Here is a 15,417-nt window from a genome sequence, read left to right on the forward strand (position 1 = left end):
TTTGTTTCCTAAAGTTTAGAGTTTCTCATGGTTTTTCTCCCAATTATTATTTCCTTTAACCAACATTTCTTAAAAGGTTACTGGACACATAGAAGAGGTGATGAATTGGGTACCTTCCTTATCCTCAAATTCAAGGAATTCATACCCTAATGGATATGTAGTATACATTAGTAATTGTCTTTAAAATTTGAGCTGTAGTATATGTGAAATATGGTTTCATATGTACCCCATATATATATTCATATATATGTATGAAATGCCCTAAAGCTTTTGGGTTAAGGATGCTATATATTGCTTCTAAACATTATGCCTTCAGTCAGCTGGGTCTAACACACACACACATGCTCTTTGATCTCGCTTTAAATTCATGGTGATTAATATCAATGATGTATTATGGTAATTTCATGACAAAAATTATACCAAATATAATCACTATAGTATTTACATAAAGATTGAGGTCACCATTTTACATAAAAAATAATTACAGCTCTAACAATTGCCTCAGAATGTTTGTTTGCATGCACCAATGGATCTAACAATTCTGACTTAATCATAGTGGCTTCTATTTCACTTACTTAACTATAGAGAACAAACTGATGGTTACCAGAGGGAAAGTGGGTGGGGGGATGGGTAAAATAGGTGATGGGGATTAAGGAGTACACTTAATATGATGAGCATTGACTATTGAACAGGTGTTGAATTACTATATTGTACACATGTAACTAATATTACAATGTATGTTAACTATAATTTAAATAAAAACTTTAAAAAATAAATTTAAACACAATTAGGTACAGTGACAATTTTCTTTATAGCATTAGCTTTGTTTATGTTGAGGGTAAGTCTGTTTTTAACTTTTTTATGTGCTTTAGATATAACACTGATTTTGCAATGCTAACATTTCCTCTCAATGTTTTGCTTGCTTTTTAGTTGATCTACTGTCTTTACAATGTCTGAAATCAGATTTAGCAATCTCATTTGGGATCAAGTTATAACACTGAATCAAGTGTTAGATGAAGTAATTCCAATTCACGGAAGGGGGAATTTCCCCACACTGGAGGTAAAACCAAAATATATCATTCAAGTTGTGAAAAATCAATTGATAAAGCAAGGGATTATTGTTAAAGATACCCGACTGAATGGATCCACAGCAAGTTATATACTTGCAAGCCACAATGGAATCAGCTATAAGGATCTAGATGTTATTTTTGGTGTTGAACTACCAAGCGATCAGGAATTTCAGGTTGTTAAAGATGCAGTTCTTGGCTGTCTGCTTGACTTTTTACCAAAAGGTGTAAAAAAGGAAAAGATCACCCTAAAGACAATGAAAGAGGCTTATGTGCAAAAGATGGTCAAAGTCTGCAATAAGCATGATCGCTGGAGTCTCATTTCTCTTTCAAACAACACTGGAAAGAATGTAGAGCTAAAATTTGTGAATTCGCTCAGACGACAATTTGAATTTAGTGTTGATTCCTTTCAAATTGTTTTGGATCCCATGTTAGAATTCTACAGTGACAAAAATGCCAAACTAACCAAAGAATCCTATCCTGTTGTGGTAGCTGAAAGCATGTATGGAGACTTCCAAGAAGCAATGACACATTTGCAATACAAGCTTATATCTACTAGAAAACCTGAGGAGATTAGAGGTGGTGGCCTTCTAAAGTATAGCAACTTGCTGGTTCGTGACTTTAAGCCAGCTTGTGAAGCAGAAATCAAGACACTGGAACGTTATATGTGTTCTAGATTCTTCATTGATTTTCCTGATGTAGCAGAACAGCAAAAGAAGATTGAATCGTACCTCCGTAACCATTTCATAGGTGAAGAAAAGAGCAAATATGACTACCTTATGACCTTGCGTGGAGTTGTAAATGAAAGCACTGTTTGTCTCATGGGTCATGAAAGAAGGCAAACACTCAATATGATCACCCTTATGGCTCTAAAAGTACTTGGAGAACAGAATATACTACCCAATACAGATAATGTAACTTGTTTTTATCAGCCTGCTCCATACTTAGCTGCTGAGGGAGGGTATCCTACTTATTATGTAACTTCTGGACCACCACCTATTTTCTTTCAGCCATACCACCCACTGCACTTTCATGTGCCAAATGGTATGGTTTAAAAACAAACACACATACAACAGAAACTTCGCTTAAATTAAACACCTCATAAAGCAAGTTTCTAAAATCCATAAAATTTAAGATCTATTTTTATTTTTGTGCAGTTACCATTTTCCATCAATTATAGCTTAAAGCATTATAGTAAATAGAATATCATCTATGAACTGGCCACTTTAAATTATTTTCAAGTGTTATTGATTAGCTATTATAACTTTCAAATGTTGTGGATCACTTAAAATGATTTTCAAATCTCACTAAGTCTTAAGTAAGACTTTCAAATTTGCTCTGACAAATACATTACAGATGCCTGCATCTCTGATTAAAATATAATAGAACAGACACATGTATTAAGGTCCAAAGATACAGTAAATACAAGTGCCACCACTTTGGTGTTCAATCAATCCCTTTGTTTCATTCACTTCATTTTTTTCTAGTGAATATATTACCATCAGTGAATTTTCAGTACTTAACAAAAATACCTAATTTCAAAGGCAACAGATGCAGAAGAGATAAAACTCTGGACTTTACAAGCACTTAATTTGCTTTCCAATTAAATTGGGTTAGATACAAAATCTTACTATGGTTTGAAGGAACATTGAAAAAACTGGTTCTGAAGAACACTGGACATTAGTAATTTGTCAACTGTCGAATAAGTTAGTTATTTTTTTGATCTGAAGAATAATACCATCCAGCTGTAAAACCAATACTGCAGTCAGTTTTATAGGTTTCTTCATTCTTCCCACTAAATAAGTTGAAAAGAATGGAAATGACCAACTCTGAATGCAAAAATTTTCTGTCATCTGTTAGAGGGTCTAAATGGCAAATAGCAAAAAACAAAAAGAAACAAACAAAAAAACAAAGAAAGGTATACATGTTATTTACTAATTTTTTATGATCTATTTGTGTAACATCTTAGTATATTTGGAGACATTCAGTGTTAGTAAGTGAAAATATTTTCATTATTGCTAAATGAAGCTTTTTTTTTTTTCATTTTGGTCTTACCAAACATCAGTTTATAACCTGCCACTCAAGTGCCTCCTCATGTGAGTTTTTGCATAATACTATAATTTTTCCAACAATTGCATGTGTTCATCAGGTTATCAGAATATTTATACACTACATCAAATATGCTGCTAGCAAGTCTACTAGTGGAATTAAAACAATATTTTCTTCCCATAATGAAGAAAATAATTCATGACCAATATTAACTGGGATGACAGAAGGGGAACTGTCCTGAATGGATGTAGATAAGACCATCAGAAAATGTCATCATTTTAACTCGCTTCTGATTTTTTGTTTCCATCTCAGTTTTCATTGACCATCCTGACTTTTTTCATCACAACATGATCCAAAAGGCATATTCTGAGAATTTGTCACTTATAAACTGTGCTTAATATCTCTTCTCTGCATTATAGTACTGGACACAAGAAGTACATAAAATATAGCATTTTCAAATAATCAATATTTCCAAGATGTTTTATACCACCACACCACTGGCCATCAGTATATTTTTAAAGAATTATATTTAAAATATATTTATGTGTATATACACATGCACATAATTATCCAGCATACAACTCTGAGGCTTTTAAACATGGATTCACCTTGCTTGGGATAAATAAAGAATTTATAAATACTATATTAAAGAGAAAATTCAGTAATCTATTAACATAATGAATGTACTGGCTAAAAAATGATTGATTTTTCTGCAGTAAAGCACAATCTTTAGGTTTCACTTAGTGGAAGTGCTTGCATATAAAACTGAAGGAGAATATGCTATATCAATAGTACGAAAAAACAATTCCAAAAAATATTTAAGAATAAAAGGGCTGTAGTAATTATGGGTAATGGTTAAAGGTTCAGTATTTTCATAGCATTTTCTGCTGAATAGCAGAATTCTGAGGATGCTCCCTCTTGTGCTCCCTTAGGTTCCTTTGGTCCAATTGAAAATTTGAACCTTTTCCCCTAAAAAGCAAATTCTCTATGGTGTTCTCATAAAACTTTAAGTCCTGCTGGAAGAATGGTCTGAAAGCTACCAGCTTCCTCCTAACATTTCAAGTATGTGTTTTCATTGTAGTGGAAGAATTCAGAACTGGCATATAAGATTTTTTTTTCCAGATAGAGAATCCAAACCTGTTGAATGGAAATGGTATCACTAGAGAAAGCTATAGCTTTATTTCTTGTGGTATTCTTTCTGTAGATACCATCACCAAGCTAGGCTGTCCTTTGCTACCAACAGAAAAATATTTATCTTTAGCATTGAGTATCTCTCCAAGATTAGGTTAGTTGTCCTAAGACAGTATTATTTCATTCTGTTTGTTAGGAATAATAAATGGAAAAGTTTTTCTATAAAAAATGAGTGCTAGCTTCTTGGCCTAAATGTGTTCATAAATGTTAGTTAAGTTCAGCTCCACAACATATGTCATCTCATTACAAGAGAGAAATGATGTCTGTTCTTATTTTATTTTATACAAATTCAAGACCAAGTCAGTTTGGGAATTTTTAAATTTTATTTTCTTCTCAGAAACCTAACCAAAACCAAAAAAGAAAATCTTTCTATATAGTTCAAACATTCACATCAGTAGGACACGGTTGGTGTCAGTTATAGGTACATATTTTTAAAACCAAAATATTCTTGCATTTCACAAATGTCTTCATATAATTATCAAAGTTCAGAGTATTTGTAACTTTTAAATTCAGAGCTATTCTTCTGATAGTGACTGATGTCTTTTGTCAAAGAAAGTTGAAGACGAAGTTTAGTTGTTTAATTTTTTTAAATACTTTTAAAAGATTTTATTTATTTGACAGAGAGATCACAAGTGGGCAGAGAGGCAGGCGGTGAGGTGGGGGGCTGGTAGCAGGTTCCCTGCTGAGCAGAGAGCTCAATGCGGGGCTCGATCCCAGGACCCTGATATCGTGACCTGAGTGGAAGGCAGAGACTTAACCCACTGAGCCACCCAGGTGTCCCTAAAATATTTCATTTATGTATTTGAGAGAGAGTGAGTAAGTATTAGAGAGAGGCACGGAGCAGGGAAAGGGGCAGAGGGAGAAGAGAAGCAGACTCCCTGCTGAGCAGGGAACCCCATGTGCGGCTTATCCAGGACTCCAGGATCATGACCTGAGCCAAAGGCAGACTCAACCAACTGAGCCACCCAGTTTCCCCTAACTAGTTGTTTTAAATGAGAGATAGTGGAGCTAAATTAAAGACAAATATCAGAGCTAGAACAGTTGTTAGTTGAGCTAGAACAGAACTTCTTCAAAATGTTGGGAAAACATCTTGGCCCAAATTCCATTTTTTAATATCTCAGAAATTTTCTATTAAAATGCATATAAATTAAGAGTTTTTAAAATTAGCCATATTTTAGTTTTAGGCATTGGATAAGATGTCAATATGCAAAATGTCTGAGATACAACTCTTTTCATTCAGTGAATCTATTATCTGGAAAGATTCATCCAACTTTGAAAATATAGGGAGTTAAAATTTATAACAGAAAAATTTGAAGTTTTAATGTAATGTTTATCAAAATTACATTTATCTATAAACATGACAGTTCCATTTATAGAGGATTTTTTTAAAAAGTATTGACTCTGTAAATTAACCTTTAAACAAGATTGGGAAGTTTGTGGGACTACAGTTTGAAGTTTGATAACCATTGTTATGAAGACCTTGAAAAGGCCTAAAACCCAGTATTTTGGGATTCATTTGCTTTACCATTATAAAAGAAAATATATTTAATGATGTTTTGTTTTCACTCCTTCTATTCTTTTGTGGTCATATTCTATATGTTACAATGTAAAACTTATGTAATAAGTATTGGAAATTATATTGCTGATCCACTGCTCCCTTTTATGAACATTTTTTTCAGCATGTATAATTAGAAAGAGCTAATTTGTTCAGATGCTCTTCGGTTTTTCCTTAAGGAAATAGTTTTTCTTGAATTTGGTCTGTTTAAGTGAAAACATACCATTTAGAGTATATGGTGTCTGTAAACGAATTTAACTTGTAACAGATAATCTTTAAGCTCAACATATTGTAATTTCTGTTTTGTTTTTCTGTAATATGGGGGAATGTGAAGTTATTTTTCACAAAATTATTGTGTCAAAGGTAGTGCTACAGGAATTGCATTAGTGTTTGAAACAATAGAAACTCCTTTTGTTTAGATGTAGTCTTGGAAAAAGCAACAGATAATTTATTGGTAAGTTTTCTGTATATGTGCTTTTTTGATCCCTTGGGAAAACAAGCTCCATATCCTAGAAAAAAGAGCACCATATAGCTACAACTCTCGGTGCTTCAGAAATTAACCCCTGTAAATGCATAAGCATCCTCAGAGAGAAGTGCCGTGCTGTGAGAGGCCCTTCTTTGCAAAATCTTCTTTCATGATTCCAAATTAAAGTGGTGGATTGAATAACCCTGTTAAATCCAATTCGAGTGGCTTCATAATGATTCATAAAAATGTACCTGTTATACATTCTAGACTGGTGGTAGAATTTGAACTGTTTTCCAAATTCTAGTGAGTAGTCTACATTATAAATAAAGTGTGACCAAGTCACACTTGGTCCTTTGGCTCAACTAGAGAACCCAGAATCCTAAGATTGAATTTTTGTCTTAGCATTGGTACATAATCAGTGGAGGATGCTGGTCTCCATGAAAATGACAGTAGAGAGTGATATGAGTTTGAACATATTCAGAAATTCCACTTTTATTATAGAAAGACAACATAAAAACTTTTCTATATAAAATATGACTTCAATCCCAAATGGAAAAATAACAAAGATATTGTAGTATCTTTAACTTGTAAAATAAATTTTAAAAGGAATACAGTATATTTTTGGTAGACACTTATAAAATGTTTAATAAAAATTGGTATTTTTTTCCATTTACATTTAAAATGTCTGTTTTAAAGGTTTTTACAAATGTTCACCTCCCCCAATAAAATTATTCAACCCAAACATTTATTAGTGGATATTTGGCTAAAGAGGATTTAGACAGTTCTTTTAAGCCAACATGTGGCCTCCTTGAACAAAAAGATTTCTACGTTTATTATTTTATTTATGGGTTGGGGACTTCTGTAGGGTAGCTCTGGGACACTTAGCATTAAATGTTCTCAAAAAACAATAGTTGCTTAGGCAGTGAATTTCAAATAACTCTTGGCTTACAGTAACTCTTCCAAATTTATTATCAGGTGAAATGCTTTCATATAGTGTCAGCAGGTAAAAAATATAAATTAAAAGAGCTTTTAAGGTTTAAAAAAAAGTCTACTTCTTTTTAAAAACACCTAAGTACATCTTTAAAGTGAAAGTTATCATCTTCTTCTAGATACCTAATATTTTGAAATGGAAACCATGCCAGGGAGGTTATGTGCTTTAGAATGTAGAGGACTATACTTAATATTTTTTAAGTAGATTTATATTAAATTCAAAGTCTATTTACTTAAGTCAGGAAGAATACCTCTGTAGAAGGGGTACACAAATTGAAATCCTGACAATTTGCAAAAAGAGGGCTTATAATCCATTTTTTCCTGAAGATAACATTTTTATAATTCCTTCTGTTTTTCTTCCACTTTTTCCTCATTTACTAAAATGGCATTTCTTTGTGCTCACAGTAATAAGATGCAGAAAAATGAAGTCCAAGGGTGATTTATTACTGTTTATATTACCAAAAGACAAAATAACATGGCTCCAACTGCTCCAAGTGAGAAAAGAGTCTGGAGATGTCAAAATTATTGATTCACAAATGTGATCATAGATGGACCTATTCTAGAGAATAAATCTTTCATGTGTGCATTGTGGAGAATCCAACTCTAGGATCTCCAGTTTTCCAAGATTTCTCTTAAGAAACACAATACTGAAAAACAATCTGAGGGCTTTGAAGGGGTGGGGGGTGGGGGGTCGGGGTACCAGGTGGTGGGTATTATAGAGAGCACGGAATGCATGGAGCACTGGGTGTGGTGCAAAAATAATGAATACTGTTATGCTGAAAATAAAAAAAATAAATGAAAAAAATGAAAAAAAAAGAAAAAAGAAACACAATACTTGAATTAAAAGGCAGTGATTCTTGAATACCCACTTTTCAGTCCTTAAGAATTCTAAGCAATTAATTATGAAGAAATCAGTTCCATAACTTAATGTATCATCTGAAGTTCATACTGGTGTAAGTTATAAACTAATTTTTCTTTTATAAGAAGTCCTGGGTGGCTCAGTGGGTTAGGCCGCTGCCTTCGGCTCGGGTCGTGATCTCAGGGTCCTGGGATCGAGTCCCGCATCGGGCTCTCTGCTCAGCGGGGAGCCTGCTTCCTCCTCTCTCTCTGCCTGCCTCTCTGCCTACTTGTGTTCTCTCTCTGTCAAATAAATAAATAAAATCTTTAAAAAAAAAAAAAAAAGAAGTAGCCAGGGCTCCTGGGTGGCTCAGTGAGTTAAGCCGCTGCCTTCGGCTCAGGTCATGATCTCAGGGTCCCAGGATCAAGTCCCACATCGGGCTCTCTGCTCAGCAGGGAGCCTGCTTCCTTCTCTCTCTCTCTCTGCCTGCCTCTCAGTGTACTTGTAATTTCTCTCTGTCAAATAAATAAATAAAATCTTTAAAAAAAAAAAAAAGAAGTAGCCAAAATCATTTTAAACATTGCCGTGTGCTCTTGTATAGTTCTTGAAACTTTTTTAAAGTTAGATAAGTTGAATTTCAGTTTCAATTAGTGTATATGAAAATTTTAAGCGAAACTAATTGAACTTTATCTTAAAAAGACAAAAGCCCCCCCATTAACTAAGATTTAACACATAAAATTATATGTCAGAGTATACACACTTATAAAATTTTTAAATTCCTGTAGAATTAATGTCATATTAAAATATAAAACTATTCATAAATGATTCACCATCATTAATTATAATTTTACATTATATTATTGAAAATTTTTAGTATTTTATTTGACTCAAAAACTTAAGTGTCTTCCAATAAATATTGGAAGCAAACTATTGGATTATCTGAATTTTCCTGATCTCAATCCTTTATAATCAGATGATATTATCTTATGGCACTCTTTTTTCCAATTTGTCTTTAAGGTCTTTAAACTTTCAATTTATAAACAACTAATGTTAAAATGTAGATGAAATAGCAAACTGTCTTGCTCTTTAAATAAAAATATTCTGCCATTGAAAACGAATCCTATATGTCTCAGAAAAACATATCCACTTTATATCCATATACTGCTACTAGATTTAACTGAAAAATAAAGTTTTCTTTGCCAGATTGTGGCTAATTGTTTTATCTCACATTCTCCCTGTTTATATTGAGTAAAATCAGTGTTAGTAACTTTTCTCTTGTTTGAAAAGCATAAGGAAATCTAAAGTTCTTTCCTTAAAATTCTGCATGCTAAATGAATGTTTCAACATGCAAAACAAAGCAATTATGCAGATAATTGAGGCTAGAAACATGTCACTAAGTAATGAATAAGGAAAAGTAGTTCTAAATTGTTTATGGTCCAAGTCACTGAATAACTGCATCTTCCCAATATAGACCAGACCAAAAATAATTATTGAATATGAGAAAATCCCTACAATACCATTTCACTAAATGTAAAACAGTTCATCCAATAAAGAATAAATTTAAAGTTAGAAGATCTAACTTCAAAGCTTAGAGAACAAATGAAATCCTTAAGAATCTATCTCAAATATATGTTTCATTCTTTAATTTTTTTGTGTTTGGTTAGCCAACATATATCATTAGTTTTTGATGTAGTGTTCAACAATTCTTTAGTTATATATAACACTCAGTGCTCATCACAACATGTTCAAATTTCGGTTAATTAAAATCCAATTGTTTGGCATTAAAGAAAATACTGGTAAAAGGAATTATAGTCACTGAGTGGAAAATGGAGTTGAAACATCTAAATGTAGTTGCCAGTACCCAGTAAAATTGCTGGTATGATTTTCTACACTGCTTCAAGACCACATTTTATCATTAAACAAACAGTTCAGCACTTAAGGAAAGCAGTGAATATAAATACAATTTTATAAATGTTTTAGGTGCGTTTTTAGCCTTATCATTCACATCATAAATTGTGATCTTTTATTACAAAAATGTTGAGGTGTTCTTAAGAACATACTGTGTCTCTGTAAATGAAAATGCCAAGAATATTAATGGCGTATTTAAGAGATGAAATGTCCAGAGTTGAGTGAAACACCTATCTTTGTTTTAAAGTTGACTGTATGTTAAATCAGATTAGTTTTTTTCTACTGTTATTATTGCTCATTATATAGTTTTGAAAAATGTATGTCAGATGTTGGAAAATGTATTTTATTGTTAACAAAAAAAATGAATGTTATATGAACAGTACAGGGTTTTTCTGGTGGAAACTATTATTTATTATTTAATGGATTATACCATGATAAGTGTACTTTTGTCATTCATCTAATAACTCTTATACCCGTTTCATTTGCTCTGTCTAATGCTTTTGTGCCGTCTGTGGAAAGAGCATTGTATAGATTCTTTATTATTAGAGTAAATGAGTTTTTGAAAAAAATAAAATTACTGAAATGTGCAGTGATGTGACAGCTGTAAGATGGGTAAACGCCTAATTCAGATACCACCAAATTGTTCGCAGTGTTTAAAAAACACACACACACACTTAGAAAGAAAACTTACTCTGGAATTTTTACAGAATCCCAATTGATAATGGGAAGGTACTAATCTACAGTATTCTATGGCTTTATATAATTGACTTCTGCCATTTATATTAACCAAAAAATAACATTTATTCATTTCCCAAATTTCATTTGATTTTACATTGGTAAAATTTACTTACATCTTCCTCCCTCTCAAATAAGCAGTACCTATAAAACATCGGATAAGAATATAATTGGTGGAGAAATAAATGGTATCATTCAAGAAATTAATCAAAATAGTATGACATTATATTGAATCCCTTCCAACATGTACATGTGCATGTATACGTGCACACACACACACACACACACACACACCCCATTACTATATATTTAGCAGAACCAGATAATTATCTACTATAGTATGCGGACCACACTTATTCAAGCAATGTCCTTAGTGATCACTCTATGGAGTGGAAAATAGATTAGGACACAATGTTAATTGGAAGAATTAAGAATTATGGTAAAAGAGATTGGAGAGATAAAACACCTCTTGATATGGTTTTCTTGAGGTTTCTACACTTTTAGCAATAGCCTAGCAACTCAAAGCTGGAGAATTAAATATTTTACATGAAATATTGAGTAAACACCGTTATACTAAAGATGCATATTTTCTCTACATAAATCTACATTATGGAAATTATCAGGTTACTAAAGCTTAAAGCAAAATAGACTTATAAAAAGACAAATGACCCACTGATGCAATCAAGAGAGTTTCTTGTTTTTGTTTTTGTTGGGGGTGGTGCAGATAGAGAGAGGAAGAGAATCTTAAGCAGGCTCCACATACATGGTGGAGCCTGGTATGAGGTTTGATCTCACAACTCTAAGATCATGACCTGAGCTGAAATCAAGAGTTGAATGCTCAACCAAGTCACCCAGGCACCCCTAGAAGATTTTTTTAATTCTTTAATACACAAGGATAAGTTTTGCTTTGTGTGTGATTATAATGATATAATCAGTATCATTATAGATACTGATCACTTATATAAAAAAAGCCAACTTTAAGTGGTGATAAATAGTAAATGCAATCCAAAAATATTTGTTTTGCTTGTAACAAGCCAGGTAAATGTTTGGGTTTTTATTTAAGCACTATTATACTCATATAGTATATTTTATCAAGTACTGTAACATTTCTTTATTGAGCACTAGCAGGGATGAGATTCATTTATTTTGGGATCCTTGACAATGATGTCATTAAAGTATTAGCATATTATGAAATTTCTGATTAGACGTGATTACTGTACTTGCCCTCCCTGCACATTTTTCCAATGATATAGTGGAGAAACATTATTTCTCTCTTTGCTTTCATTTCTGCTCAGATTTGGTCTGGTCTCCGTTAGGAACACTTAAAACTAACTACCTGCATGATTCCCTCAAAGATTCATATTTTTAATAAAATTTCAACAATATTTTTATATAAAAAATTGTTAAAACATAGAGAGATGATGAATAATGTTCTATTTCCCATCAGTGCACACATTACATGTTGTCCTTCCCAGCTGCTTCCATAGTCATCTCTCATATCCTGTGTTATTCCAGAATTTCCATTTCTAAAATCACCATTAGTTGCCATGGAAAGAATAAAATATCAAAAATGTAATTTATATAACATGACCAAACAACAAATTGGGTCTCCTATATAATATACATATGCCTGTGAAATGACCCCCACATTTTTTCAGCTTTTATTTAGAGACTCCCACCCCCCATATCCACACATACAAGAATACATGAACGTAATAGGTACTTAACAGACAAGTCATGAAGGAAAATCATTTCTCCATGGAGGAAAATAACCTCTCGTGTTTCAAAAAGAGATTTTTATGAGGACAGTCTTGTTTATAGTTAAAATAGTTGAAATTGATCATTTTTTTTCTAGACACAGAGATGGGATAAAATAATGGCTGAACTGACAGGCATTACCATCTAATAAGGAAAATTATTTTTTTAATTTATTTTTTATTTATTTTCAGCATAACAGTATTCATTATTTTTGTACCACACCCAGTGCTCCATGCAATCCGTGCCCTCTATAATACTCACCACCTGGTACCCCAACCTCCCACCTCCCACCCCTTCAAAACCCTCAGATTGTTTTTCAGAGTCCATAGTGTCTCATGGTTCACCTGCCCTTCCAATTTTCCCCAACTCCTTTCTCCTCTCTAACTCCCCATGTCCTCCATTCTATTTGTTATGCTCCACAAATAAGTGAAACCATATGATAATTGACTCTCTCTGCTTGACTTATTTCACTCAGCATAATCTCTTTCAGTCCTGTCCATGGTGCTAAAAAAGTTGGGTATTCATCCTTTCTGGTGGAGGCATAATACCCCATAGTGTATATGGGCCACATCATCTTTATCCATTCATCCGTTGAAGGGCATCTTGGTCCTTTCCACAGTTTGGCGACCGTGGCCATTGCTGCTAAAAAAATAATGGGGTACAGGTGGCCCTTCTTTTCACTACATTTGTATCTTTCGGGTAAATACCCAGTAGTGCAATGGCAGGGTCATAAGGAAGTTCTATTTTTAATTTCTTGAGGAATCTCCACACTGTTCTCAAAAGAGGCTGCACCAACTTGCATTCCCACCAACAGTGGAAGAGGGTTCCCCTTTCTCCACATCCTCTCCAACACATGTTGTTTCCTGTCTTGCTAATTTTGGCCATTCTAACTGGTGTAAGGTGGTATCTAAATGTGGTTTTAATTTGAATCTCCCTGAGGGCTAGTGATGATGAACATTATTTCATGTGTCTCATAGCCATTTGTATGTCTTGATGGAGAAGTGTCTGTTCATATCTTCTGCCCATTTTTTGATATGATTGTCTGTATTGTGTGTGTTGAGTTTGAGGAGTTCTTTATAGATCCTGGATATCAACCTTTTGTCTGTACTGTCATTTGCAAATATCTTCTCCCATTCCCTGGGTTGCCTCTTTGTTTTCTTGACTGTTTCCTTTGCTGTGCAGAAGCTTTTGATTTTGATGAAGTCCCAAAAGTTTATTTTCGCTTTTGTTTCCTTTGCCTTTAGAGACATATATTGAAAGAAGTTGCTGTGGCTGATATTGAAGAGATTACTGCCTATGTTCTCCTCCAGGATTCTGATGGATTCCTGTCTCATGTTGAGGTCTTTTATCCATTTTGAACTTATCTTTGTGTACAGTGTAAGAGAATGGTCGAGTTTCATTCTTCTACATAAAGCTGTCCAGTTTTCCCAGCACCATTTATTGAAGAGACTGTCTTTTTTCCACTGTATATTTTTTCCAGTTTTGTCGAAGATTATTTGCCCATAGAGTTGAAGGTCCATATCTGGGCTCTCTACTCTGTTCCACTGGTCTATGTGTCTGTTTTTATGCCAGTACCATGCTGTCTTGGTGATCACAGCTTTGTAGTAAAGCTTGAAATCAGGTAGCATGATGCCCCCTGTTTTATTTTTGTTTTTCAACATTTCCTTAGCAATTCGGGGTCTCTTCTGATTCCATACAAATTTTTGGATAATTTGCTCCAGCTCTTTGAAGAATACCGGTGGAATTTTGATCGGAATGGCATTAAAATATAGATTGCTCTAGGCAATATAGACATTTTAACGTTTATTCTTCCGATCCAAGAGCATGGACTGCTCTTCCATCTTTTTGTGTCTTCTTCAATTTCTTTCATGAGTGTTCTGTAGTTCCTCGAGTACACATCCTTCACCTCTTTGGTTAGGTTTATTCTCAGGTACCTTATGGTTCTTGGTGCTATAGTAAATGGAATCGATTCTCTAATTTCCCTTTCTGTATTTTCATTGTTAGTATATAAGAAAGCCACTGATTTCTGTACATTTACCTTGTATCATGCCACATTGCTGAATTGCTATATGAGTTCTAGTAGTTTGGGGGTGGAGTCTTTTGGGTTTTCCATATATAGAATCATGTCATCTGTGAAGAGAGAGAGTTTGACTTCTTCATTGCCAATTTGGATACCTTTTATTTCTCTTTGTTGTCTGATTGCTGTGGCTAGGACTTCTAATACTTTGTTGAACAAGAGTGGTGAGAGTGGGCATCCTTGTCGTGTTCCTGATCTCAACGGGAAGGCTGCAAGCTTTTTCCCATTGAGGATGATATTTGCTGTGGGTCTTTCATAGATAGATTTTATGAAGTTCAGGAATGTTCCCTCTATCCCTATACTGTGAAGCATTTTAATCAGGAACAGATGCTGGATTTTGTCAAATGCTTTTTTCTGCATCGATTGAGAGGACCATGTGGTTCTTCTCCCTTCTCATATTAATTTGTTCTATCACATTGATTTGTGAATCTTGAACCATCCTTGTAGCCCAGGGATGAATCCCACCTGGTCATGGTGGATAATCTTTTAAATGTGCTGTTGGATCCTGTTTCCTAGGATCCTGTTGAGAATCTTAGCATCCATATTCATAAGTGATATTGGTCTGAAATTCTCCTTTTTGGTAGGGTCGCTGCCTGGCTTGGGGATCAGGGTAATGCTGGCTTCATAGAAACAGTCAGGAAGTTTTCCTTCTGCTTCAATTTTTTGAAACATCTTCAGGAGAATAGGTGTTATTTCTTCTTTGAAAGTTTGGTAGAATTCCCCAGGGAATCCGTCAGGTCTTGGGCTCTTGATTTTGGGGAGGTTTTTGATCACTGCTTCAAT

The 15,417-nt window shown here is 33.8% G+C and overlaps 1 protein-coding gene across 1 annotated transcript in view; it reads left to right on the top strand.

The window, feature by feature from the left end:
• The window catches only part of TENT5D (terminal nucleotidyltransferase 5D), a 50,424-nt gene extending 47,430 nt beyond the window's left edge, over positions 1-2,994 (top strand). The window contains exon 5 of the mRNA XM_032331755.1: positions 931-2,994. Within this exon, the coding sequence (XP_032187646.1) occupies positions 950-2,122 (1,173 nt within the window). The 5' untranslated portion in view covers positions 931-949 and the 3' untranslated portion in view covers positions 2,123-2,994. The remainder of the gene's footprint in view (positions 1-930) is intronic.
• The last annotated feature ends 12,423 nt before the right edge of the window (positions 2,995-15,417 follow it).

This window comes from Mustela erminea, chromosome X (genome assembly GCF_009829155.1).
Source record: "Mustela erminea isolate mMusErm1 chromosome X, mMusErm1.Pri, whole genome shotgun sequence".
NCBI classification, from domain to species: domain Eukaryota; kingdom Metazoa; phylum Chordata; class Mammalia; order Carnivora; family Mustelidae; genus Mustela; species Mustela erminea.